This window comes from Anolis sagrei, chromosome 2 (genome assembly GCF_037176765.1).
Source record: "Anolis sagrei isolate rAnoSag1 chromosome 2, rAnoSag1.mat, whole genome shotgun sequence".
In the NCBI taxonomy this organism is placed as follows: domain Eukaryota; kingdom Metazoa; phylum Chordata; class Lepidosauria; order Squamata; family Dactyloidae; genus Anolis; species Anolis sagrei.
This window is the reverse complement of record NC_090022.1, coordinates 12,432,212-12,459,725: the sequence shown is the minus strand read 5'-3', so window position 1 is coordinate 12,459,725 and position 27,514 is coordinate 12,432,212. Positions and strand designations below refer to the sequence as shown.

The 27,514-nt window shown below is 44.6% G+C and overlaps 1 protein-coding gene across 1 annotated transcript; it reads right to left on the bottom strand.

Moving 5' to 3' along the window:
- Positions 1–7,076: 7,076 nt before the first annotated feature.
- On the bottom strand, positions 7,077–27,024 carry LOC132765966 (zinc finger protein 420-like). The gene is made up of 6 exons (XM_067465225.1): positions 26,951–27,024; positions 21,582–22,028; positions 20,755–20,866; positions 18,205–18,296; positions 9,303–9,423; positions 7,077–9,164 (listed from the first exon to the last, which is right to left on the bottom strand). The coding sequence occupies exons 2-6, from the start codon at positions 21,990–21,992 to the stop codon at positions 7,228–7,230; spliced, it is 2,673 nt and encodes an 890-aa protein (XP_067321326.1). The 5' UTR covers positions 21,993–22,028; positions 26,951–27,024; the 3' UTR covers positions 7,077–7,227.
- Positions 27,025–27,514: the final 490 nt, after the last annotated feature.

Sequence of the window (27,514 nt, the reverse complement as noted above, 5' to 3'; positions counted from 1 at the left end):
CGCTGCCTGTTTCGTGTTGGGATTTTGGGTCCGGGATCTGCAGCCTGGCGTTCCGTTTACTTCGTTGGGACTGACTTCTCATGAGTGTGGAATTCTCCTTTCCTGAACCTTGGACTGCTCGACAACAACGCTGCCTGCTGGACTTTGGAATCGACGCTACTCCGGATTGTTTCTATCTTGACTCCTGGACTTCAACTGACGATGGCTTCTCTCTCCCTGCGGTTTCTGTTCTCTGTTACCTCTTTGTGTGCCGCTGAAGATTGTGTTTAATCCAGTTCTTTTCTACGGATAATCTGGACTATTTCCCCATTTGCTTTATTTGCACCAAGTTTGGTCTGCGTTTTGAGTTGTTGCCAGTAGTATTTAAGTGTTTCTGAGCTTATTTTTGTGTTGGACTCAATAAACTCTGCTTTTGGACTAAGAACTGTGTGTGGCCCCTTTAAGGCGTCTGTGTCTTGACAGATTGCCTTCTGTCCACACAAGACAGACATGGCTAACTTCGAAGGACTAGCGGCTCAGGTAGCACTCTTGCAAACGCAACTCCAGAAGGCGCAGTCTTCCGCTCCGCAGCCTAAGGGGCGTGTCATGCTTCCAGGGGGGGCATTTTGCACTCCAAAGGACCTGTTGCCTGTATTTTTCACTCAAGTAGATCTGTATTTTGGGCAAATTTCTGCTCAAGAACTACCCAATGACCCAGCCAAGGTGGCATTCATGTTGGGTTTGTTGTCTGGACCAGCTGCCAAGTGGGCTGTGTCCATTGTGACTGGCAATAATCCTATTGAATCATAGAATCATAGAATCAAAGAGTTGGAAGAGACCTCATGGGCCATCCAGTCCAACCCCCGCCAAGAAGCAGGAATATTGCATTAAAATCACCCCTGACAGATGACCATCCAGCCTCTGCTTAAAAGCTTCCAAAGAAGGAGCCTCCACCACACTCTGGGGCAGAGAGTTCCACTGCTGAACGGCTCTCACAGTCAGGAAGTTCTTCCTCATGTTCAGATGGAATCTCCTCTCTTGTAGTTTGAGGATAATTTGGTTAATTGAGGATAATTTTGAGGATAATTTGGTTGCTTTCAAGGAGGCTCTTACTAATGCTTTTGGAGACCCATTGCGTGTTAAACATGCTGGTTGGGCTCTGCATTGGTTAAGACAAGGAAAAGGCACTGTATTGGATTACTTGACCAAGGTCAACCTTTTGAAACTGTTGGACTGGGGAGAGAAGCCTTTTATGTTACTTTTTACTGCTGGGTTATCTGACCAGCTGCAGGATGAATTATATTATTATTATTATTATAACTTTATTTGTACCCCGCTAGCATCTCCCAAGGGATTCGATGCGGCTTACAATAGGCCGGAGCCCAATACAATACAACAACAGAATACATAGCAAATAAAACAGTTAAAGCAGAAAAACAATAGCAATAGCAATACAACAGGACATTATTAAAAACTGAGCCGGCCGGAGTGGGGTACAGGATTAAAAGTGCTGAAGTGTCGGAGGGATATGGGATTAAAATATAAGTGCAGTGTGCGGTGAGGGTGATCTTGTCTCTACTAAAGTGCTTCTGGGCTTTGGTAGTGGGGTTCCTAATCTGAGAAGGCACGTTGGAACAGCCAAGTTTTCAGGTTCTTTCTGAAAACCGCCAAAGTAGGGGCCTGTCTGAGATCTTTCGGGAGGGCATTCCAGAGGCGGGGAGCCACCACAGAGAAGGCCCTGTCCCGCGTCCCCACCAAACGCGCCTGCGATGCGGGCGGGATCACGAGCAGGGCCTCTCCTGATGACCGGAGTGAACGTGTGGGTTCGTAGACTGTGATGCGGTCACGCAGGTAGGGTGGTCCCAAACCGTTCAGGGCTTTGTAGGTAAGCACCTGCACCTTAAATTGGGCTCGGAAAATAAACGGCAGCCAATGGAGCTCCTTAAACAGGAGGGTTGACCTCTCTCTGTAATGGGCCCCCGAATGGGGAGAGTGTAGATACTTGGGCACTAGTGGACTCGGGAGCTACAGGTTCTTACATAGATGAACAGTTTGTTCAACAACATAACATTCCTATAGTTTGTAAAAGTAAAACTGCATGGGTGGAGGGAGCAGATGGTAAACTGGTTGGAACTGTAGTGACTCATGAAACCAAGGGTGTATCTTGGAAGCTACAAGGATTTACAGAAAGCTTTGTTTGGGGTATTACCAGATTACCCAGATATACAGTTATTTTGGGAATGAGTTGGTTATCTAAAGTTAATCCATGTATTGATTGGGTTACCAAGACAATTAAGATTGGGAAACAACAGTGTCTGATAATGTCTGAACAAGATTCAGATATGAAAGGGGTTCCTTCATTTTATTATGGAGGATGTGTTTTGTAATAAAGAAGCGGACAAACTACCACCACACATACCTTACGATTGTGCTATTAACTTAGAGGAGGGGGCTAGATTACCTGCTGGGTGTTTATATGCTGTTCCAGAGCGACAGGCATTGAGAGAATTCTGACCATCTAGCTCTCCTACTACAGCACCAGTACTTTTCGTTGCTAAGAAGACTGGAGATCTTAGACTGGTTTGTGACTATAGGGTGTTAAATAAGTTTACTGTAAGAGATTGGTACCCACTGCCATTAATACCTGAATTGCTATCAAGGGTACAAGGAGCTTCTATTTTCTCTAAGTTAGATTTGCACGGTGCATATAATTTGGTACGAATTCAGGAGGGAGATGAATGGAAGACTGCGTTCAATACATGTTTTGTGGCTTGTGAGTTTTTAGTTATGCCATTCAATTTAGGTAATGCTCCAGCTGTGTTTCAACGTTTAATTAATGATGTCTTCCGTGATCTGTTGGATCGCTTTGTGGTCATCTACTTGGATGACATTTTGATTTTCTCTAAAAATGTACAAGAACATAAGCAACATGTTCGGCAGGTGTTAAAACGTTTAAGGCAAAATGGATTATTTGCCAAGGCAACCAAATATGTATTTCATGTCACTGAAGTTGAGTTTTTGGGGCATATCATTTCGGGGAAGGAGTTAAAGATGGATCCTCATAAAGCGGATGCTGTCAATTCATGGAAGGTATTAACTTCCAAGAAGGATGTTCAAAAGTTTCTTGGGTTTGCCAATTATTATCGGGAATTTATTCCACCCTATGCCCAGTTAACTGTTCCTTTGACTCGTCTAACTACAGAAGAAGTATCCTTTTGAAAGGACTATAGAGGCTCAACAAGCGTTCAATCCACTTAAGCAAAGTTTTCAGGATGGTAAGATTCTTATACAAACCATTTGTTGTGGAAGCAGACGCTGCCAATTATGCTTTGGGAGCTGTGTTGTCACAAAAAGATTCATTTGGGAACTTAAGACCTTGTGGGTTTTACTCAAGGCAACTCACCTCTTTCGAACAAAATTATACCATTTGGGAAAAAGAATTATTAGCTATTAAAGTTGCTTTCGAGGTCTGAAGGCATTGGTTGGAGGGTGCAAAGCATAAGATCATTGTCAGGTCGGATCATAGGAATTTGGAACATCTACAGACGGCTAGAAAGTTAAATCAGAGACAGATTCGGTGGGCGTTATTCTTTTCGAGATTCGACTTTAAAGTGGAGTTCATTGAGGGGAAGCAAAATATTAGGAAGGTTGAGTTATCTCATAAACCAGAATATAAGTCATTAAGTGAACCAATAACTAAGACTATAATACCACCATCAGACCAAGTTTGGTCTACGTTTGGTCTCCGCTTGTTGCCAGGAGCACTGAAGTTAAGTGTTTCTGAGCTTATTTTTGTGTTGGACTCAATAAACTGCTTTTGGACTAAGAACTGTGTGTGGCCCCTTTAAGGCGCCTGGGTCTTGTCATGTATCTTAATGGCAACTCAATCTAGGATTAAACAAAGAAGCAAACAGGTTCTTGTGGGCTATAGGGTCATGTTCTAGAGCAGGGGTCCCCAAACTCAGGCCCGTGGGCCGGATGCGGCCCGCCAAGGGCATTTATCCGGCCCGCGCGGCCTGGCCTGGCGCAAAGCCCCTCGCCGTTTCTCTCCCCCCCTCTGGAGCGGCTTCAGGCAGGGGCACACCGGACCAAGCTTCTCTTTCTTTCCTTCCTTCCTTCCCCTTTCCCCTTTCTCTGCCCTTCCCCTTCCTTCTCCTTTCCCCTCCCTCCTTCCCTCCCTTCCTTTCCTTCTTCCTTCCTTCCTTCCTTCCCTCCCCCCGGATGCCGGCCCGGGGAAGCCAGCGTTGCCTGGCCATGCCCACCCAGCGCCACCTTCTCCTTTCCCCTCCCTCCTGGCCCGGTGTCCCCACGGAGAGAAGGAAGGGAGGAAAGGAAGGGAGGGAACGAGGGAGGGGAAAGGAGAAGGAAGGAAGGAAGGGAAGGAAGGAAGGGAAAGAGAACGAGGCAAGGGGAAGGAAGGAAGGAAGGAAGGAAGGAAGGAAGGAAGGAAGGAAGGAAAGGAAGGAAAGGAAGGAAAGAAAGGAAGAGGGAGAAGCCTGGTCTGGCCAAGTTTGGTCCAGATCCAACATTGTTTGAGTCCACAGTGATCTCTGGATGTAGGTAAACTACAACTCCAAAACCAAAGGACACTGCCCACCAAACCCTTCCAATATTTTCTGTTAATCAGGGGAGAACTGTGTGCCAAGTTTGGTTCAATTCCATCGTTGGTGGGGTTCAGAATGCTCTTTGATGATAGGTGAACTATAAATCCCAGTAACTACAATTCCCAAATGTCAAGGTCTATTTCCCCCAAACTCCACCAGTGTCCACATTTGGGCATATTGAGTATTTGTGCCAAGTTTGGTCCAAATCCATCCTTGTTTGAGTCCACAGTGATCTCTGGATGTAGGTGAACTACAACTCCAAAACCAAAGGACACTGCCCACCAAACCCTTCCAGTATTTTCTGTTGGTCATGGCAGAACTGTGTACCAAGTTTGGTTCCATTCCATCGTTGGCCGGGGGGGGGGGGGGTGTGGTGGTGAAAGGGGACTCATTCTTACATATTCCAAAAAACCACTTTCAAAACAACAGAAAATATAATTTTCCCCCTCATTTTCATTGGAACTATTTTATTTTCAGAAATGCTAAATGGTTGGGTGTGTGTAGCGTTCTCCTTTTATTTATGGCGGCCCCATGAATTTAATAGGGTTTTCTTTGAGAGGAAATACTCAAAAATAGTTTTGTCAGTTTCTTTCTCTGAAATAGAGCACCTGCTATTCATTTGTGGCTTCCCATCCAAATACTAACCAGAACTGGCCCTGCTTAGCATTCCAGGTCAGAGACATTTAATCTTTCACTGATTTTGCCAGGTATTATTCTTCTGTACAGTCGTCTCTGTGACCCCCTGTGACCCAACCTGGACAGGCAGTCCCCAAGTTACAAACAAATGATGTAGTTTTGTCCTCACTGAGGGCTGAACAGTAAACATATTCATGGATTCCCTGCTGTTATATTAAGACTGTTACACATGCTGGGACATGCTTGAAATCAAAATTTCATTTATTTGTAATTAGAAATAAATATTTCACAATGTATATTACATATTGTTTTTGTGATTAATCACTATGCTTTATGTTCAGATTGTAACAATAAAAATACATCGTGCATATCAGATATTTACATTACGATTCATAACAGTAGCAAAATAAGACATGTGCAGTGTGCATAGAATTTGGTCATTGTTTTTTTTTTAAAAAACTGTAGTCCAGCCCTCCAACAGTCTGGGGGACAGTAATCCGGCCCCCGGTTTAAAAAGTTTGGGGACCCCTGTTCTAGAGGCATTTCTCCTGACGTTTCGCCTGCATCTATGGCAAGCATCCTCAGAGGTAGTGAGGATGCTTGCCATAGATGCAGGTGAAACGCCAGGAGAAATGCCTCTAGAACATGGCCCTATAGCCCAAAAAAACCCACAAGAACCTAGTGATTCCAGCCATGAAAGCCTTCGACAATACAAAGAAGCAAACATGTTGACATCTAGTGCAATTGTGTCAGAGATGCTGTGAAAAATGGAAAAATTTCACTGACTTATTGCAATACTTGTGTGAACTTAGCTAACATATTAACGAAGCCATTGGGGGCACAAAAGCATAACCAAGTCCTGAATGATTTGGGACTATTTGAATTTGTTATGTAAAAGGTTTTTTTTTTTTTAACACAAGGAGGAGTGTTAGGGTATACTGAAGATTGACAGCAAGATTGTGTGTGTTAAAGCAAAACCTATACTGCTGATCACAGCCTGCAGGAACTAATCTAGGTCAGCAGCTAAGCAATTAAGTTTGGACCATACCCGGTGAGGTGTGGCTGTGCGTGTGTATTAGCTCCTGCTCCTGCTTTTGGTTCGCTTTTGCTTTTAGCTCTCTCCTTTGGCAGAAAAAGATGCCATGCTTTTTGGGTCTTGCAATGCTTACAAAGACTATGTAAGTTTATTACACCTTAAGAACTATATTTGATGTAATACTGCAAGTTGTTTTCACTCTGCTGTAAAGGTTTCTGTTTTTCGTTTTGCAACTGTGCAAAGTTATTGTGTTTTTGTTGGATGGGACTGAATTCCGCTTGAAATGCAACAAAGTCAATCTTCCGACTAAAACCTTTCCCACACTCCAGACACGGAAATGGCTTCTCCCCACTGTGAATTGTTTCATGGTAAGTCAGATCTATCTTCCGAATAAAATTTTTCTCGCACTCCAGGCATTTGAATGGTTTCTCCCCAGTGTGAGTTGCCAGATGCAGAGTGTGAGGCCTACCTTCTGAATAAAGCCTTTTCTACAGTCCAGGCATTTGAAAGGTTTCTCCCCAGTGTGAATGGCTTGATGATGGGCGAGGTATTTCATCCAAGGGAAACTATTTCCACACTCCAGGCATTTGAATGGTTTCTCCCCAGTGTGAGTTGCTTGATGCAGAGTGAGGCCTGCCTTTTGAATAAAGCCTATTCCACACTGTGGGTATCTGATGCTTTCTCCCCAGTATGAATTGCTTGATGTCGGGTGAAGTGTGTCCTGTTTTGCTCTTTGAAACAGCCTCAATACAAAGTTGAAAGTAAAAGAAAAATGCTTTAGTCCAGCAAAGAAAATAAGGGAATGCAATTGAAAAAGTAAACAAGAAAATCTTACTACAGATACTACAGATAAGGCACAGATTACGAAGACCTTAACACAAAGCAGGTTCCGGCAGTAACAGAGTTGTTGTTAGCTAAGATCTCCTGCTTCTGATTTATACCCCACACAGGAGGGCTTAAGGTGTCACCCAATTAGCTCATCAATCTTTTAGCAGCTAATCTAGCTGACCACCACCTGTTCTCTGACTCCCTCTGTCTTTCTAAAAAAGTAGGGACCTGCAAAGCCTCATTGTCAGATTCTCCTTCCTCTTCCTCCAAGACACAAGCACCTCCCTGCTCCCCTTCTTCTTCCGATGATGAGGAATCCCCAAAAAAGTGCACTTTCTGAATAAAGCCTTTTCCACAGGCCGTGCGTTTCAATGTTTTCTCCCGAGTGTGAGTTGCTTGATGCTTAGTGAGCTCTGCCTTCTGAATAAAGTCTTTTCCACACTCTGGGCATTTGAATGGTTTCTCCCCAGAGTGAGTTGCTTGATGCCGAGTGAGGCATGACTTCCTAATAAAGCCTTTTCGACACTCTGGGCATTTGAATGGTTTCTCCCCCGTGTGAATTGCTTGATGCCGAGTGAGGTTTGCCTTCTGAATAAAGCCTTTTCCACACTCTGGGCATTTGAATGGTTTCTCCCCAGTGTGAGTTGCTTGATGCTGAGTGAGGTTTCTCTTCTGAATAAAGCCTTTTCCACACTCTGGGCATTTGAATGGTTTCTCCCCAGTGTGAGTTGCTTGATGCTGAGTGAGGTTTCTCTTCTGAATAAAGCCTTTTTCACACTCTGGGCATTTGAATGGTTTCTCCCCAGTGTGAGTTGCTTGATGCTGAGTGAGGTTTGCCTTCTGAATAAAGCCTTTTCCACACTCTGGGCATTTGAATGGTTTCTCCCCCGTGTGAATTGCTTGATGCCGAGTGAGGTCTGCCTTCTGAATAAAGCCTTTTCCACACACTGGGCATTTGAATGGTTTCTCCCCCGTGTGAGTTGCTTGATGCCGAGTGAGGTCTGCCTTCTGAATAAAGCCTTTTCCACACTCTGGGCATTTGAATGGTTTCTCCCCAGTGTGAGTTGCTTGATGCTGAGTGAGGTTTGCCTTCTGAATAAAGCCTTTTCCACACTCTGGGCATTTGAATGGTTTCTCCCCAGTGTGAGTTGCTTGATGCTGAGTGAGGTTTCTCTTCTGAATAAAGCCTTTTCCACACTCTGGGCATTTGAATGGTTTCTCCCCAGTGTGAGTTGCTTGATGCTGAGTGAGGTTTGCCTTCTGAATAAAGCCTTTTCCACACTCTGGGCATTTGAATGGTTTCTCCCCAGTGTGAGTTGCTTGATGCTGAGTGAGGTGTGACTTCCTAATAAAGCCTTTTCCACACTCTGGGCATTTGAAGGGTTTCTCCCCAGTGTGAGTTGCTTGATGCTGAGTGAGGTTTCTCTTCTGAATAAAGCCTTTTTCACACTCTGGGCATTTGAATGGTTTCTCCCCAGTGTGAGTTGCTTGATGCTGAGTGAGGTGTGACTTCCTAATAAAGCCTTTTCCACACTCTGGGCATTTGAATGGTTTCTCCCCCATGTGAATTGCTTGATGCCGAGTGAGGTCTGCCTTCTGAATAAAGCCTTTTCCACACACTGGGCATTTGAATGGTTTCTCCCCCGTGTGAGTTGCTTGATGCCGAGTGAGGTCTGCCTTCTGAATAAAGCCTTTTCCACACTCTGAGCATTTGAATAGTTTCTCCCCCGTGTGAGTTGCTTGATGATGAGTGAGGTCGGACTTCTGAATAAAGCCTTTTCCACACTCCAGGCATTTGAATGGATTGTCCTCAGTGTGAGTTGCTTGATGCCGAGTGAGGTGTGACTTCCAAATAAACTCTTTTCTACACTTCGGGCATTTGAATAGTTTCCTCCCGGCGTGAGTTGTTTGATGACAAAGGAGGAAACTCTTCGAAATGAAACCCTTTCGGCATATCCAACAATGAAATGGTTTCTTCCTTGTGTGATCTGATTGGTAACGGGAGAGGAAGGCCTTTTGACTGAATCTTTTTTTCCCCTCCAAACACTTTGATGACGAGGAATTGTTTCCACAAGTGCTTCCTGGAAAGAGACATCAGAAGTCAACAAGATTAGAAGAAAAGAATTCTGACTGCTTTAATATCAATATAATATATAATATAATACAAAGAATTCTAGTTTTATGTGAGCTGACTAAGCACAAGACAGGGGGAGCCTTACCCAGAGAGGACAGGACTTCCAAATTCTCCTCCATCACATTCTGATGAAGGGCCCTTTGGCCTGCGTCCAACAGAGCCCACTCTTCTTCTGTGAAATCCACAGCCACCTCCTCAAAAGTCACCTGGAGAACAACAAAAATATTGTTTCAGACTGCTCTAAAACTTGAAATTCTTATTGGATGATATCTACAGGCTCTTTGAAGTAAACCATTGTGTGATGTCTTGGCCTGTTTATTTCTCAGTTGGACTGTTCCATTTTACCAAGTTTATGGGAGAGCTTAGGTTTCCCCTAGAGGCCGAGTTCGGTTGGTGCAGCCCATTCTGACTCAGAGCCAGAATGGGCTGGTTATAGAACTTCGTTTCCCATTCTTTGTTTGTCATAGCTTATAGATAGTTACCAGATAGTGTCTGGTCTGGCCTAGCAATTTGAACAGGCCATCCTAATCATGTATTTGCCTTAGAGTTTATAGATAGATAGTTTGTATTTGCCTTATAGATAGTATTTGCCTTAGAGTTTATAGATAGATAGTTTGTATTTGCCTTATAGATAGTATTTGCCTTAGAGTTTATAGATAGATAGTTTGTATTTGCTCTATAGATAGATAGTTATAGATAGATAGTTTAGATAGTACATACCCCAGAGTTTATAGAGTATTTACCTCATAGAAATTATAGTTGTTTTTTACCTCAGATTCACACCTTTGTACATTGTTGTAATTCACCTTGATTATTTAGTAAATAATTGTTAAACTTATTATTGTTTGTAGAGTTTTATTTTGGGGGAATTATAGTAATTAGGGCATATCGATGGTCACTGGGAAAATAGCCAGACACATTTAGGTTTCTCATTAGATCTTCCTGGTGTGCCATCACAGTGATTAGGATCCTGATCGGCTTGTAGCCGTTTCAGATTGCTTATAGAAAGTTATAAGAGAGAGCCCACTCCCTGCAAAGGGGGTGTGAGAGAAGAAAAAGCACTGTTTTCATAGTGATAAGGAGCCTGATTGGCCTTGTAGCCGATTCGGATTGCTTATAGAAACAAAGAAAAGAGAGAGCCCACTCCCTCAGGGTGTGTGTGAGAGAAAAAGGCACTGTTTCCACTTTTCCACTGGAAAGTGTAACAAAGTTATAGGAATACTTGGGTGAAGTGTTACTAAATTGAATGCTTTTATATTAAGGAGAGTTAGGGTCAGCTTTTAAAGTAATAAAGCTGCCTGCCTGCCCTTTTAAAAGATATTGGAGGCTTGTTTCCTGTCAGAGAGTGAAAAGGGCAAGGCTAGCACCTGCTATTTGTCTTATGGGGCATTTGGCGCCAAAAGGGTTTTTTACAGTTTGGCAGCCATTTTGTGTTCATCCTTTAAGCCTACTATAGTAATATAAGAAGTGTTACAGCCTTATTGTCCCCTCAAAAAGAAGCGGCAGCCATTTTGCCTACATAGATTTCTTTGGGTTTTGTGCTTATAGTTTAAAAAGAGCGGGAAAAGGTGTTTTGGGGCTTGTTCTTGCATTTCTCTGAGGAAAAGGAGTTAGAAGACTCTTAAACCTATTCCAGTAAATTGTTGTTTTGCTGTTATAGCATAGGTGGTGATAGCAGGCTGTGTGAACATTTTGCCTCACACTCAGTCCTCTTCACCCACATAGAGTTGTTGCTTCGGCAACCAGCAAACAACAAAAATGGATGGGCTTTCTGATGGAAGTGCAGACAGGCATGTACACATTTCCCGTTCACATAGGGCTAGGCACCCCACAGAGAAGGCCCTACAGCTGTTGCTGGAAAGGGAAAGTCTTTTAATTGTGAAGGCAGAAAGTGCTTGGAAACGCCTGCAGTATGGCATGAACACCTTGTTAGCCTCCAGAGACCCTGAGGTAATAGCAGTGCACAAAGAAGAGCTCCAGGATAGTTTTTTACTCTGGAAAACTAGTATAGAAAGGCAACAACAAGTCCTTACAAACATCAATGATGATGATGCCCAAGCAAGACTGCAAGCATTGTCATTGGACTATCAAAGTAAAGAAAGAGAATTTAATGCCGTGCTTGAAGCTGCACAGTTTCGGCTTCAGGAATTTCAGCTGAGGGAGGCTTACTCTTTATCCCCTCCTAGAAGCCCCAAGTCCAGCAAGGGTTTCTACCCTCAGCGTCCCCTAAGTGTCAGATCACTTAGCCACCGTTCACATTCCAGTGTACATTCCAGCAAAAGTGCCTCATCTTCCCACAGTAAGATTTCTTCTGTGGCAGCTCAACATTTCAAAGAAGTTGAGAGGATGAAGCTCAAGGCGCAAATATTGCAGGCAGAAGCTGAATCGGCTATGGCTGTGAAAGAGCTAGACTTCTCTCAACTAGAAGCTAAACAGGCCATACAGCAAGCTGAAATGGAAGCCCAGTTATCAGCTTTACAAAGCAAAAGAAATATAACTGAAAAGGCTAAAGAAGCGGCCAAGCTTGCAGTTAAGGCAAAAATTCTTGCCAAAGCTTTTCAGGACGAGTTGATTCCTGAAAATGTTAGGCTGCTGCCTCAGGAGGACATCGAATCAAAGATGTCATTTCTTCTCCTGTCTGACAAAGATGTCACCACCAAAAAGCTAAGCCCTATCTATACCAACACAATAGAGGATCTGCCTAATGCTGAGGGGGAAAGATCTGCCTCTCAGCTTAACCATCAGCCATCAGCAGCAGTCTTTCACGAAAATGAGAGTCCTGTCAAAGTGCAGAAGTCTACAGCGGGGAGCCAGTCCTTTATGCTCTCCACCTGTTCCCCTGTTCCTGCCACCTGGTCCCTCCCTGACCCCAAACCTGAGAAAGAAGTTAAAGTGGAGTTTTTGGACAATGCACCTTGTGTCCAGAATTCCTTCCCCAATCAAACCATAGCCTCGGGTGATTCTCCTTTGGGTCAGGGTGAAGGCACAGGGAGGGAAAAATGCAGTCTTTTCTGCACCAAATCAAATGTTTTCCATGCCATCTGTGGCCTGGAACCCCTCCTTCTTCAAAAGCCCCAAAAGAGACTTAAAAGATAAGGGGGTTCAAAAGTTTTCAGACCAGCCAGAAGACTTCCACCTTTGGAAGACAACCTTTAAAAGGGCTATAAAAGATTTACAGTTATCTGCTGATGAGGAGCTTACTTTGCTCATTTCTTGGCTGGGTCCTACTTCTGCGCCACAAGTTCAGAGAGTCTATGCTGCTCATGTATCAGATCCTGAAAGGGCGCTAGATTCTGCCTGGTCACGGCTGCAAGAGAGATATGGGGCCTCCTCTGAAATAGAGACTTCGCTCCTAAATAGACTTCATAGTTTTCCAGTTCTTAAACTCAAGGACTGTAAGCAACTATGGGATTTAAGTGACCTGTTAGTGGAGTTAGAATCTGCCATGGCCAACCCACAGCTCCCTGGGTTGGCATGTCTAAACCAATACATCACACAGAGGCAAATTCTGCAAAAGCTCCCCTTCCAGTTTCAAGAAGCATGGGGAAAAGAAGTCTTCACTTATAAAGAGCAGAATATGCAAAAATACCCTTCTTTTGCGCACCTTGTTGCGTTTGTAAACAGAGTTGCAAGGGAAAGAAATGATCCTGAAACAGGATTTCCCACTCTTTACCAAGGCCCTCGACAGGAAATGTCTTTTGAAGCTCAGAAGAACCTGCCGGATGGTGCCAAAAGGTCTGCCTTTTCTGTTAAGTACACAGAAGTTATTGAGTGTGGACCAGAGACTAAAGAAATTCTTTGCCCTCTTCATAAAAGGCCCCATAGTCTCGCAGACTGCACCGAGTTTGCTAAAAGGCCTTACGAAGAAAGAGTTGCCATAGTTGAAAAGGCAAAGGTCTGCTTTAGGTGTTGCAGTTCCCAAAGACATTTTGCAAGGGACTGCAAGTCTACAGTAAAATGTACGGAGTGCAATAGTGCAAAACATTGTACTGCCATGCACAATTTCAAAGCCGGGAGTAAAGCAGTCAAGTCTAAAGAGGGAGGGTCGAGCTCTGCAACCAAGCCTGATCCTAGTCTTCACAAGGAAGAAAATAAGACCGCTGTAGCTTGCACCAAGCTATGTCAGGGCTCCGATCAGCAACGTATCTGCCACCCGATTTGTTTGGCTGAGGTTTTCCCTCAAGGAAAGCCTCAACTGAAGAAGAGACTTTATGTTGCCCTTGATTCCCAGAGCGATGCGTCTTTAGCTACCCCTAGTTTCTTTGATATGTTCAACATCAAAGCCAAAACTATAGAGTACGTAATGCCCACCTGCACTGGCCAACAGAAACTGCAAGGAAGAGTTACATCAGGCTTCACCATCTCTCCGTGTGGTAGCAAGACAAGTTTCAAGTTGCCTGCATTGCTTGAGTGTTCCACCATACCAAGGAACAAAGGTCAAATAGTCACCAAATCAGTGGTTGAGAGTCATCCTCATTTAAAGAAACTTAAAAGTCAGATCCCTGACTTAGACTTAGAGGCTGACATAGCTCTCCTTCTAGGTTCAGACTGCCCGGAATTATTTCAAATCCAAGAGCAAATTAAAGGCCCCTCAGGAGCTCCCATCGCTCAAAGGCTTCCGTTAGGGTGGATAGTCATAGGGCCAGTCTGTATTGACAAAATGTACCCCCCAGCCACATTCAATTTAGTGGGCAATGGCAAATTTTCTAATTCACGCCCTACACAAATGCAAAGCTGTTTAAGTCATATCAGTGTTTGCTGTTTAAGTTCTGTCATTGACAACTCATCAATATTTGCATCTACTTGTAGGGATGATGATTTAAGCTTCTCCAGAGATGAGCAAAGGTTTCTGGACATTTTAAACAAGGAAGCAGTGCAGTTGGAAGAGGGAAACTGGATAGCTCCCCTTCCCTTTAAAGATGTTAGGCCCATTTTACCTAACAATAGAGTGGTGGCCGAGAAAAGGCTTATGGCTCTCAAGAAAAGAATGATTCATGATCCACATCTAAAAGGCCAAATCATCAAATTCATGGAAGACCTGTTTGTTTGTAATTACGCTGAGCCAGCCCCTCAGTGTGATAAAGATAACGAGCAATGGTTTCTACCTTTTCACAAAGTAACTCACCCCCAGAAGCCTGACAAAGTGAGAATAGTCTTTGACTCCAGTGCAAAGATGCAAGATATTTCTTTAAATGATGTTCTTTTAAAAGGTCCTGATCTCCTTAATAGCCTTTTGGGTGTCATTCTCAGATTCAGAGAACGCAAAGTTGCTGTCACTGCGGACATTCAAAAAATGTTTTATGCCTTTTTGGTTAAACCTGACCATCGTCGTTATTTAAAGTTTCTTTGGTTTCAAGAACCTGAATCGCTGAGTCTAGTAACAGAGTTTTGCATGAAGGTACACGTATTTGGCAACACTCCCTCACCAGCAGTAGCTAATTACTGCTTAAAGAAGACAGCGGAAAAGTTTAGACAGCGGTTTAGTCAAGAAGTTTACAAAGCTGTTAATTCTAATTTTTATGTTGATGACTTGCTAATTTCTTTTGATAATAAACAAGAGGCCATCCAAGTTGTCCAAGACATGCAAGATATGTTAAAACTTGCAAATATAAAGTTGCACAAAGTCATGTCTAATAGTGTGGAAGTATTGAGTGCATTTCCAGCAGAAGACTTGATTGAAACTAACCTAAAATTATTATTTAAAGATTTGCAAACTCAAAGCAGCCTAGGAGTTCTTTGGAACGTAAAAACTGACCAGCTTTCCTTGAGAGCCCTTAAGTTTGACACTCAAATATCTAAAAGAAAGGTCTTGTCTTCTATAAACAGTGTTTATGACCCCCTGGGCATTGCTGCTCCAGTGCTAATTTTAGCCAAAGACATCTTCAGAAAAATAGCACAACAAATAAAGAGTTGGGATTCAGAATTACCCCCACCTTTAGAGGCTGCTTGGAGAGCTTGGATATCTCAAGCAAAGGATATAGAAAAACTTAGGATACCCAGGCAATATGTTCCGGCAGAACTCGCACCCAGAGCCACCTACGACTTGCATATATTTTGTGATGCATCTAAAATAGCCGTGGCTGCTGTAGCGTACCTTAGGGTCAGGCATGGACAAGAAGCTCATGTAGGATTTATGATGGCCAAGTCCAAAGTGGCCCCAGAGCAAACGATTCCAAGATTAGAGCTGTGTGCAGCCCTGCTCGCTACACAACTGCTGCATACCATCTGTAAAAAGACCGAATTCAGCTTCCAAAAGGTGTATCTTTACACAGATAGCATGATAGTCCTGGGCTATCTCAAAAACTCCACCAAAAGATTCAAAGTTTATGTAGCAAATAGGATAAGCAAGATTTTGTCCTGCACCGAGCCAAGTCAGTGGATTCACATCACCACCGAAGAAAATCCTGCAGACATCGCTTCTCGAGGTGCATCCGTTCAAAGGTTGCTACATTCAAGCTGGCTGTCAGGTCCCAGGTGCCTCGCTGACCCTGGTTTTCCCAAGGACAACGCACCATTGGCCTTTCCGGAGCTACCCGAAGCCTTTCCAGATGTGAGCAGTTGCAAGCTTGAAGTTGCACTTCACCCCAAAGCATATGAATCCTTCTTGAATTCTTCTAAATTTGAACATTTTTCAGAGTGGTTGTCTCTTCGAAGAGCTATAGCCAGACTCATCCACAAAGCCGCCTCTAAAAAATCAGAAGCACCAGTGACTTCAGATTTGCTAAAGGCTGAAGTGCTGATATTTAGGTCAGCTCAAAGATGCGAGTTCGGAGAAGAATTCAAATGTATAGGAAAGCAGCTACACCTACCCCACTATAGTGCTCTAAAAGACTTAAATCCTTTCTTGGATGACAAAGGTCTTCTTCGTGTGGGAGGAAGGCTTAAGAGAGCCAAAATTAAAGATAGTTTGAAAAATCCTATTATTTTACCCGCCTCCAGCCATGTGTCTTTACTTTTAGTTCGATACTACCATGAGAAAGTTTGCCACCAAGGTCGCACTTTAACAGAAGCCAGCATTAGAAACGCAGGCTTTTGGATTATAAACTGCAGGAAGCTTGTGAACAAAGTTATACATATTTGTGTAATCTGCCGAAGACTACGCAAAAAGTGTGAAAGCCAGCTCATGGCAGAGCTGCCTGAAGATAGAACAAGCATCTCACCTCCATTCACTCACATTGGCCTTGATGTTTTTGGTCATTGGGAAGTGCGCACCCGCAAAACTAGAGGCGGAGTTGTCAACAACAAGAGATGGGCCGTTCTTTTTACTTGTCTCGTAATCAGGGCTGTCCACATAGAGGTAATAGAAAGCATGGACTCTTCATCATTCATCAATGCTTTGAGAAGGTTCATTGCCATCAGAGGTCCCATTAAAACTATTAGATCAGACTGTGGCACTAATTTTATTGGGGCAGCAAAAGAGCTCAATTTTGCTACTAAGTTCGCCAATGATGGCTCAGTCACAGACTTTATCAACAAAGAAAACATTCAATGGATCTTTAACGTTCCCTATGCATCACACATGGGTGGTGCTTGGGAACGCATGATAGGTACTAGCCGCAAAATTTTGGATGCCATGCTTACCAAATGTAGTTTTTTAACACATGAGGTTTTAGTTACTTTTATGGCCGAAGTAACGGCCATAATAAACAACAGACCTCTGGTACCAATCACCACCGATCCAGATAATGCTCAACTGCTGACTCCTGCAATGCTCCTTCATGCCAAGTCACCAGATTGGAAAGATGCCAATGTTCCTGTTCCAGAAGGAGTTTACACTAACCAGTGGAAGCAAGTGCAAAGTTTAGCCTGTGAGTTTTGGAAGCGCTGGAAAGCCGAGTTCCTGAGTCAACTCCAACGAAGAAAGATTTGGCAGCACCCCCACGAGGACGTCAAGGTAGGAGACATTGTCATTATGAAGGACCCAAATGCTTCCAGAAACTCTTGGCCTATGGGTGTCATCCAGGAAGTATTTCCGAGTGCAGATGGCTGCATTCGAAAGGCTTCAATCAAGACGACATCCAAAGGAAAGACTGGAACTTATCTAAGACCCATCACAGACTTGGTGGTTCTATTAAAAGTTTAAAGTTTGTTGTATTTTATTGTATAGAGTGATTTGTTAAAATGTTTATTTGCAAATTTGTTCCAAATTTGAGCGGGGAGTGTGATGTCTTGGCCTGTTTATTTCTCAGTTGGACTGTTCCATTTTACCAAGTTTAGGGGAGAGCTTAGGTTTCCCCTAGAGGCCGAGTTCGGTTGGTGCAGCCCATTCTGACTCAGAGCCAGAATGGGCTGGTTATAGAACTTCGTTTCCCATTCTTTGTTTGTCATAGCTTATAGATAGTTACCAGATAGTGTCTGGTCTGGCCTAGCAATTTGAACAGGCCATCCTAATCATGTATTTGCCTTAGAGTTTATAGATAGATAGTTTGTATTTGCCTTATAGATAGTATTTGCCTTAGAGTTTATAGATAGATAGTTTGTATTTGCCTTATAGATAGTATTTGCCTTAGAGTTTATAGATAGATAGTTTGTATTTGCCTTATAGATAGTATTTGCCTTAGAGTTTATAGATAGATAGTTTGTATTTGCTCTATAGATAGATAGTTATAGATAGATAGTTTAGATAGTACATACCCCAGAGTTTATAGAGTATTTACCTCATAGAAATTATAGTTGTTTTTTACCTCAGATTCACACCTTTGTACATTGTTGTAATTCACCTTGATTATTTAGTAAATAATTGTTAAACTTATTATTGTTTGTAGAGTTTTATTTTGGGGGAATTATAGTAATTAGGGCATATCGATGGTCACTGGGAAAATAGCCAGACACATTTAGGTTTCTCATTAGATCTTCCTGGTGTGCCATCACACATTGGATGCAAGCAAAGGGAACGAACAAGATTTTGTGAGAGCCACAGAGTGGTTAAATCGACAGCAGAACACCGCCTGCGCCTTTCTTGGCTTGCTGGAGGGCCTGCCCCCTACCTGATGTACTCCTGCAGATGCTGTTCTGAGTTCCTCTTGAGGAAGGGATGCTCTTATACTTCTACTTGCAGACCCAGTCCTTGTTCCCTCTCCTGGGAGGAAAGGAAAGAGAAGGGAAAGAGAACATTATTACCCATTCTCTCCTTTCTCCTTCAAATTCCTTCTACACATTCCAATGTAACAAACACCATAATGTATACACAGAAAGAATTGGGAAGTCTTGGAAGACCGCAATCCTGCAGTTGTGAGGTGCACATCATGCTTCTCCTTTATAATCAGGCACAAGTTAATCAAGCAAATCTGCTCCTGAGCATGGCTTCTTAACGGAAAAATGGTACCTGAGGCAGGAATAACATTGAAAAAAGGAGGATAAGCTCCTCCTTCGCCAAAAAGAAGAGCACTTCAGCTACCTTTTTATTCAAAATCAGCAAAATGCACACATTAAATGCAAGAATGATGTCAAGGTCAGCCTTGGGTTAGTAAAAAGACCCCAACAAAATTTAAAACCTACAGACAACGAGAAGCCTTCTTCCAAAATGACCCTGTGTCAACCTATCCTTTCATAACCCTCCATTTTCTCATGATTTCCATTTTTAGTGGTCAACATTTTAAATCTCTACATTTTTCTCATCTGCAATGGGAGCTGATGAGATTCCTACTTTCTCTTAGTTTTGCTGGTCATACATGCTCAGAAGCGGGCGCTAGTGGCAGCTGAATTTACATTGCCTTGTCGTAGGCAGGCACACACCACGGCAATAGGACGGACTAGGAGAGAATCCTCCTCATTCCCACATGAACCTTTATTGCATTGTTTTCTGCCAATATACTATTTATTTATTTATCGTGTTAGGCAACCAAACAGAACATTTTTAACAGAACAAACAAACAAAGATACAAAACACAACGTTTGCAAGCTTGGTAGTTGATTAAATGTCCTTTGACCAGTATCTGGCCACTTGGAGTGCCTCTGGTGTTGCCGCAAGATGGTCCTCCATTGTGCATGTGGCAGGGCTCAGGTTGCATTGCAGCAGGTGGTCTGTAGTTTTCTCTTCTCCACACTCGCATGTCGTGGATTCCACTTTGTGGCCCCATTTCTTAAGATTGGCTCTGCATCTCCTGGTGCCAGAGTGCAGTCTGTTCATCGCCTTCCAAGTCGCCCAGTTTTCTGTGTGCCCAGGGGGGAGTCTCTCATCTGGTATCAGCCATTGGTTGAGAGTCTGGGTTTGAGCCTGCCACTTTTGGACTCTCGCTTGTTGAGGTGTTCCAGCGAGTGTCTCTGTAGATCTTAGAAAATTATTTCTTGATTTAAGTCGTTGACGTGCTGGCTGGTATCCAAACAGAGGATGGGCCGGAGATGTCACTGCCTTGGTCCTTTCACTATTGGCTGCTACTTCCCGGCGGATGTCAGGTGGTGCAATACCAGCTAAACAGTGTAATTTCTCCAGTGGTGTAGGGCGCAGACACCCCGTGATAATGCGGCATGTCTCATTAAGAGCCACATCCACTGTTTTATTGTGGTGAGATGTGTTCCACACTGGGCATGCGTACTTAGCAGCAGAGTAGCATAGTGCAAGGGCAGATGCTTCACTGTGTCTGTTGTGATCCCCAGGTTGTGCCAGTCAGTTTTCGTATGATATTGTTTCTAGCGCCCACTTATTGCTTGATGTTCAGGCAATGCTTCTTGTAGGTCAGAGCATGGTTCAGAGTGACTCCCAGGTATTTGGGTGTGCTGCACTGCTCCAGTGGGATTCCTTCCCAGGTGATCCCCAGTGCTTGGGGTGCTTGTCTGTTCTTAAGGTTTTTTTTTTTGTCATGTTAGGAGCGACCTAAGAAACTGCAAGTCGCTTCTAGTGTGAGAGAACTGGCCGTCTGCAAGGACGTTACCCAGGGGACACCCGGATGATTTGATGTTTTTATCATCCTTTTGGGAGGCTTCTCTCATGTCCCTGCATGAGGAGCTGGAGCTGATAGAGGGAGCTCATCCGCCTCTCCCCGGATTCGAACCTGCAACCTGTCGGTCTTCAGTCCTGCCAGCACAAGGGTTTAACCCACTGCGCCACCGGGGGCTCCATTGTTTTTAAGGTGAAAGGCACATGTCTGTTTTTTAGATGGATTAGGGATCAGCTAGTTTTCCCTGTAGTAGGCAGTAAGAGCACCTAGAGCTTCGGAGAGCTTCTGTTCAACCATCTCAAAGCTCCCTGCTTGAGCAGTATATGCTATTATATATAATATACTATTATATATAGTATACATATATACACTATTATATACAGGATATAACATACTATTATACCCAGATACTAAGGTGTATTCCTCCCATCCTTTTTTATCAGTGAAAATGTTACAAGGGAAAAATCCAGCTACGCAGAAGCTAAGAAAGAAAAAGCAGATTTTCTGTTAGGAGACTTTCTTAGCTGAAGTATGCATACACCATCCCAGGACTGTTTAGGCAGCATGATCTTGTTAACGTGCCATGATTCATACAACCCAGATATATTCAGGCAGACTTGAATGGAGAAGGCCAAGGAGAAAACTTCGGAAGGCACTTACTCATTGAGGGAGACTTTCCTTCGCTGTCCTCCATCCTCCACCTTGGCTGCTGCCTTTGACTGGATTCAGAAAAACACTGACCTGCCTCAGGGATCCGTTCCAGACACAAATCCTGCAGCAGAAGCAGAAACAAGGGAAGGAAATGAAAGGGAGAATTGGGAAAAGAAAAGGCTTCAGGAGTGGTTGGGGAGTGGGACGTGGGATATGTCAAACAGTTACATCTTCTGCATGAAGAGGATTGTATTCATTTGCTTCTCATGTTTTTAATGGCTAAAATATAACCTTTCCACAGACTTGAAACAATTACAACACAGAGATAACAGTACAGAAGAAGATGACAGATAAGCATATCTCTATCCATGCTTAACTGGAAGCTCTTAGAGAAGCATGTTTCCTTGTGAGAACAAAAGGACAGGAAGGACAGAGCCAATCTAATCTCCCTACCAAAGAGTTGCAGAACCCAAGGAAGCCACTGAGAAGGAGGCTCTGTCCCATCTTCCCAGGAGGTAAGACCATGAGAGGAGCGGCATTTCAGGCTGAGCCCAACGAGGGCAGAGAAAACACTTCTTGGAAAAGCTGAGACCCAAGCCATACGGAGCTGTACAGGAAATGACCAGTGCTATTAATTACCCCATCTCTTTAAAAGGTACCATGTTCTGTGTATTTCTGGGAAGCGGAATCCCATCATACAGGTCCAGGCTATCCTTGACCTGCCATTTGACTGATGAGACACAATTATATCCGGCCTCAGATTGTTCCAGACTTTTCAGAAAACGTGCCAAGACATATGGATGGCCCTCAAAATGACCAGAATGAACTGAGCTCACCGTCTCCTCTTCCTGCTTCTTCTCTGCCTGACTCAGGAGGAAGCCTTCTGCCAGGGCCACCGCCTGGGAACTGGTCTCTGCCCCACATTCTCTCACCCAGGACGACATCTCCGAGGGAAGGAGTGCCAGGAACTGCTCAAAGACCACCAAGTCCAACATCTCCGCCTTGGTGCGTCTTTCTGGCTGGAGCCACTGGCGGCAGAGAAGGTGCAGCTGGCTGCAAACCTCCCGAGGTCCCAACGTCTCCCTGTAGCCAAAGTCCCTGAATTGCTGGCGGCATAAATCTGGAGTGAGCACTTCCTCCGGCATGCTCTTCTGGGTGGCTCTCTCCTCGAATGCTCCTCTAGGCTTGGCCTGAATGAGGGAAGGGCCCTTTCCCAGGCTGGGCTCAGAAGAGTCTTCCCCTCCCATCTTTTCAGTTAAACCTTGCACTGTTGCCAGGATCTCCTGCAAGGCGAAAACATTGGGAAAATTACTGAAGGTAGAAAGAAAGGGGCAGGAAAAGCAAGCAAGATGTTTGATGGGGATCCAAAGAAAATGGGGAAAACAACCCCAGTCCCATTTTAGCATATCTCTGTGGCCATAAATGATGTTCCTTTTCAGTCCTTATACACCACTTACAAGATATTTTGGTGTCCAGAGCAAGCAAACAAGGTAGCATCTACCTATTATGCTTGGGATAAAGTGTAGTTTATAAGCCAGTAAGGGTGATCCCAGTAGTGATCGACACACTGGGTGCAGTGTCTAAAGACTTTGGCCTGCACTTACACAATTGCGCTTACAACATTACCATCTGTCAGCTGCAAAAGGCCACCCTACTGGGATCTGCATGCATTTATATCCCACCACCACCTCCCCGAAGGGACTCGGGGTGGCTTACAAAGCACTCCAGGGTGCACATATAACACACAACTGGTAAAAACAGTACAAAACAAGTCTGATAAAATTATAACAACAACCCACCCGTCAACACATGTCAAAATCAAAACAATTTTAAAACAACAAGTACCGTAAAAACCGGGCTACAAAACGACTTTTTAAACCTTGAAAACCTTTTGAAAAGTTGGGGGTCATCTTGTCTTCCGGATATCAGAGGACGATGATGTATGACAGCGGCAGCGGAGCCTGCAGGCGAGCCTTGACTTCATCTTCAGGTGAAGTGGCTTGCCAGCGCACCCGCTGCCGCTTCTGGCGAAACCACCTTGGCCCTCCATTTCCAGCCTTCAGCCACGTGAACTGGCTGGCGAGTGCTCCTGCTGCCACTTCCAGTACAGTTGCCTCTGGCGGGCGGACGATGCAGCCGAGGCAGCGGAGGAGAATCTCCTCTTGAAGCAGCCTGCTTGCCTGACTTTCAGGGCTGCGCAGGCCAGTGCTGGCTGCCAAGGCCTGCGCTGACCTCCGCAGTGAGGTGAGCGTGCTCGCCCCTGCTGCTCCTGGCGAGGCTTCGAGTGAGATTGACTCTGGCCTCCAGGAGCAGTGCGGCGAGAGGCCAGACGGTCCATTGGGCCCCAGTTGGGCCCAGCGAGGAAAGAGGCAGCGTGAGGAAGGAGTCCAGAGGGCAGCCTTCTTCACGCTGCCTCCCTCCTTCCTGGGCCCAATTGGGGCCAACGGAGTGTCTGGCCCTTCGCCTCACTGCTCCTGGAAGCCAGTCGATCTCATTCAAAGCCTCGCCGGGAGCAGCAGGGGAGGGAGGGTGTGCTCATTAGCTGCGGAGGCCAGTGCAAGCCTCGGCAGCCAGCGCTGGCCTGCGCAGCCCTGGAAGTCAAACAGGCAGGCTGCTGCGAGGGGAGATTCTCCTCTGCTGCCTCGGTTGCATCGTCCGCTCGCTGCTTTCACAGTGCAGGCCTCTGCAGGCCTGCAGAGGCCTGCTCTGGCATAAGCAGCAAGCAGAGGACACAGCCAACTGACTGACTGACTGACTTCCAGGCCCAGGAGGTACCATACTTTGTGCTTTTGTAGTAGTAATAGTATTAAGTCTGGATGGCCATCTGTCAGGGGTGCTTTGGTTGTGCTTTCCCTACATGAAGGCAGAATGAAGGGGGTTTGACTAGATGGCCTTTAGAGCCCCCTTCCAACTCTATTATTATTATTATTAGTAGTAGTAGTAGTAGTAGTAGTAAGTCTGGATGGCCATCTGTCAGAGGTGCTTCGGTTGTGCTTTCCCTGAAAGAAGGCAGAATCAAGGGGATTGGACTAAATCGCCTTTAGAGGTCCCTCCCAACTTTAGGATTCTATGAAAGGAATCTTTGTCGACCACGAGCCAATAGTGTGATGCTGCAGCTGAAAAGGCCAATGCCAGGGCTGGTTTTTTAATTGTTATAAATGATAATTTAATACAACTGTTTATTTTAACTGATTGCCAGCATGATGTAAAGGACCCAGAGTGTAAATGAAATTCAAGGGCGGAAGAGCAACTGTAATGTACAATATAAGGTACCATGTCCCTCTCATAGGAACCTGCATGTCATAAGCATTTGAATTAAAATTACCATATTGAATTCAAATCTGATTTTTTTTAAAATGTTATTTGGTGTGCATTGGAAGAGGGGTGGTCTTATACAGCGAGTATATCCCAAACTCTATATTTTAACTGGAAAAGTTGGGGGGTCATCTTATAAGCTGGAATATACGGTACATAAAACTAACTGCCGTCAATTCACAGGTGCCAAGTGTAAGCGTCATTTGGGCCCATTCAGCCTACTCAAAATCAAAGGCCTGTCTGAATATCCTGTTTTCAGGTTGGAACGGAAGGACTGAAGGATGGGGGCTAATTTAATCTCTTTTGGGAGGGTGTTTGAGCCAGGGGGCCACCACAGAGAAGGTCCTCTCTCTTGTCCCCACCAACCAAGTTTGAGATGGTTGTGGGCCTGAGAGGAGGGGTTCCCCTGTCAATCTCAGAGTCCACACCAGTTTGTAGAAAGAGATGCGGAGTTGAAGATAGGTTGGACACAAAGCGTATGTAATATAGAAACCCAAAGTGGCATCCAAGTTACTACTAATTTTGCTTATGGTGTAAGCATCACCTGGAAAGCCTGATTCTCTTTGATTGATGGACATGAAGGGCAGAAGAGCTCAGATAATCTTTCTGGCTTCTGACAGCTACATGCCTACCAAACCCTACCCAAAAGTCATTCAGTGGCACAGATTCAGAGGTTGTTTTTCAAAAGGAGAAATACACTGATTTCAGTAAGATCTTCATATGCTGGTAGAGACTTTTAAAAAACAATGATTTTTTGCAGAACCCCTGCAATGTTTTTGCGGAACCCTTGCGTTCCAAAGATCACAGATTGGGAAGCACTGGTTTACCTCACTGTGATCACCATCAAAGGGAAAGAAGTGCAGAGAAGCAGATTCCTTGCAGCACCTGCCACATGAGGCAACCGCTTCATTGGCCTGAATGTCAGGCCTTTTCCAGAGGGTCAAAAGCTCAATGCGCTGGAGACATCCTCCTATAAACCCCTAACTTTCATCCCAACCTCCTTTGGAGGGCTGTTGTTAGCAATGGGTAAGGCCGTTGACAAGGCCAAAATAAAGAAAGGCCCAGGCCCAGATGGATTTTCTGTCTTGTTCTACAAGCTGTACAAAGATGAAATAGGTTTATTATTGCTTTCAATAATGAATTGAGTGCTCCAGAAAGGGGAAACGCCAGACTAATGGGTATGAGAGTCCTCATGCCTGAACAAGGTAGACATATGCATTTTACTGTATTTGGATGCTCCTGCAGCACTATTATAAGCCCCCCTGAGTCCCTTTTGGGAGATTTTGGCAGGGCATAAATAAAAGTATTACTGTTCTTCTTCTTATTATTATTAGGAACAAGTCAAGAATTTCAGACAAATTTCATTAGTCAATTGTGATTACAAGTTATTTGCAGATATATTATCAAATAGACTGAAACAAATCTTAGTGAAAACAATTCATGGAGACCAAGTGGGCTTGAGAAAAGGCAGAGGAACGAGAGACCAAACGGCCAATATCCACGGGATAATGAAGGAAGGCGGGAGTTTTAGAAAAACATCTGCTTTTGTCTAGGGCTTTATAGGTCATAACCTGCAATTTGTATTAGGACCGTAAACGTATTAGTACAGTGAAGCCAAACACCAACAGATCTGGACCAAATTTGGCACAAACACCAGACATGCCAAAATTTGAATACTGGTGGCTTTGGGGTGGGGGTGGGGGGTTGAATTTGTCATTTGAGAGTTGTAGTTGCTGGGATTGATAGTTCACCTACAATCAAATAGCCCCTCGGACCCCACCAACGATGGAATTGAACCAAACTTGGCATACAGAACTCCCATGACCAACAGAAAATACTGGAAGGGTTGGGTGTGCATTGACTTTGAGTTTTGGAGTTGTACTTAGACCACACTTGGAATATGGGCACAATTGAAGGGAGAGATTGACAAGCAGGAATGTGTCCAGAGGAGGGTGACTCAAATGATCAAGGGTCTGGAGAACAAGCCCTATAAGGAGTGGCTTTAAGAGCTGGGCAAGTTTAGCCTGCAGAAGAGAAGGCTGAGAGGAGACATGATGAGGGCCATGTATAAATATGTTAGAGGAAGTCATAGGGAGGAGGGAGCAAGCTTGTTTTCTGCTGCTCTGGAGACTAGGGCGCAGAGCAATGGCTTCAAACTACAGGGAATTGTGGTTGCTGGGATTTATAGTTAACCTACATCCAAGGAGCACTCCAAGCCCAGCCCACAATGGATCTGCAAAAAATTTGGCACACAGACCCAACATGGTCAACAATATGAGTTGCTCTATGAGTTTTAGTGTTGTATTTGTTAGGCTGTTGTTTTATTGAGGGCCTTGGCCTTTGTAAGGCGCACCGAGTCCTTCGGGAGATGTTAGCGGGGAACCAATAAAGTTAATAAATAATAATAAGTAATACAATATAATACTACTACTACTACTACTACTAATAATAATAATAATATATTATAATTATATATTTAAAATATAGGCAATATTACTCATAATATTCCATTATAATATTATAGTACAATATAATAATATACTATATTAATATTAAGGTAATATTCTGCCATATTCCTGATTCTTGGCAGAAGGGGGTTGGACTGGATGGCCCACGAGGTCTCTTCCAACTCTTGGATTCTCTGACATTGTATTGACTTCTTCCTTGTAAGCCGGCCTGAGTCCCTCTCGAGGTGAGAAGGGCGCCATATCCAGGTCGTCAGGAAATAAACAAAATAACTTTGAATACTGAGGGAGTTTGGGGGCGACTGACCAACCATTTTGGGAGTTGTAGTTCACCCACATCCTTAGGGGAGCACTAATTCCAAACAAAACCAAAGGAAAGACTGATATTCTTCCCCCCAAACGAAGGGCCTGACAAGCTCCCCAACCTGCTGCGTCTGCTCCTGGGCCCTCCTCCTCTTCTCACTTGTCTGGAAGAGACCGTTGCCCGAGCCTCCCGCGAACCCCGCCCACGCATGCGCACACACTGCCACGCGCTGAGCACGCCTGCTCTGCCCTCAGAAACAGCCCTCCCATTGGCTAAGAGGCCGGCCAATCACAGCACAGGAGGGCTTTTCGAAAACTTTGGTTCCAAACTAGAACGGCTCCTCAGAGGGATGCCTCCAAAGCCAGGCTGCCTCCAGATCTCGAGTGGTGGACTCCATTTCCCAGAATGCCTGATCGTTGAGCCAAGCAGCAGAGGCTTCTGGGAGTAGAAGTCCACAACACCCTGGGTCTGTCTCTTTGAGCGACAGCTGCAAGCGCCTCCCGGCATCCCTCCCTCGTGGCCTCGCTGTCCCCGCCCCTTCCGGCCAGAGGAGAATCTTCCCAGAGAGGCGCCCAGAAGAGGTGGAGAGGGACCCGGAAGGGCTTGGGGACTCAAAAGAGGGAAGGAGCATGGAGGTCTTTCTCTTCCTGGAACATCTGCTCAGGGATCCTTATGCACTGTCGAA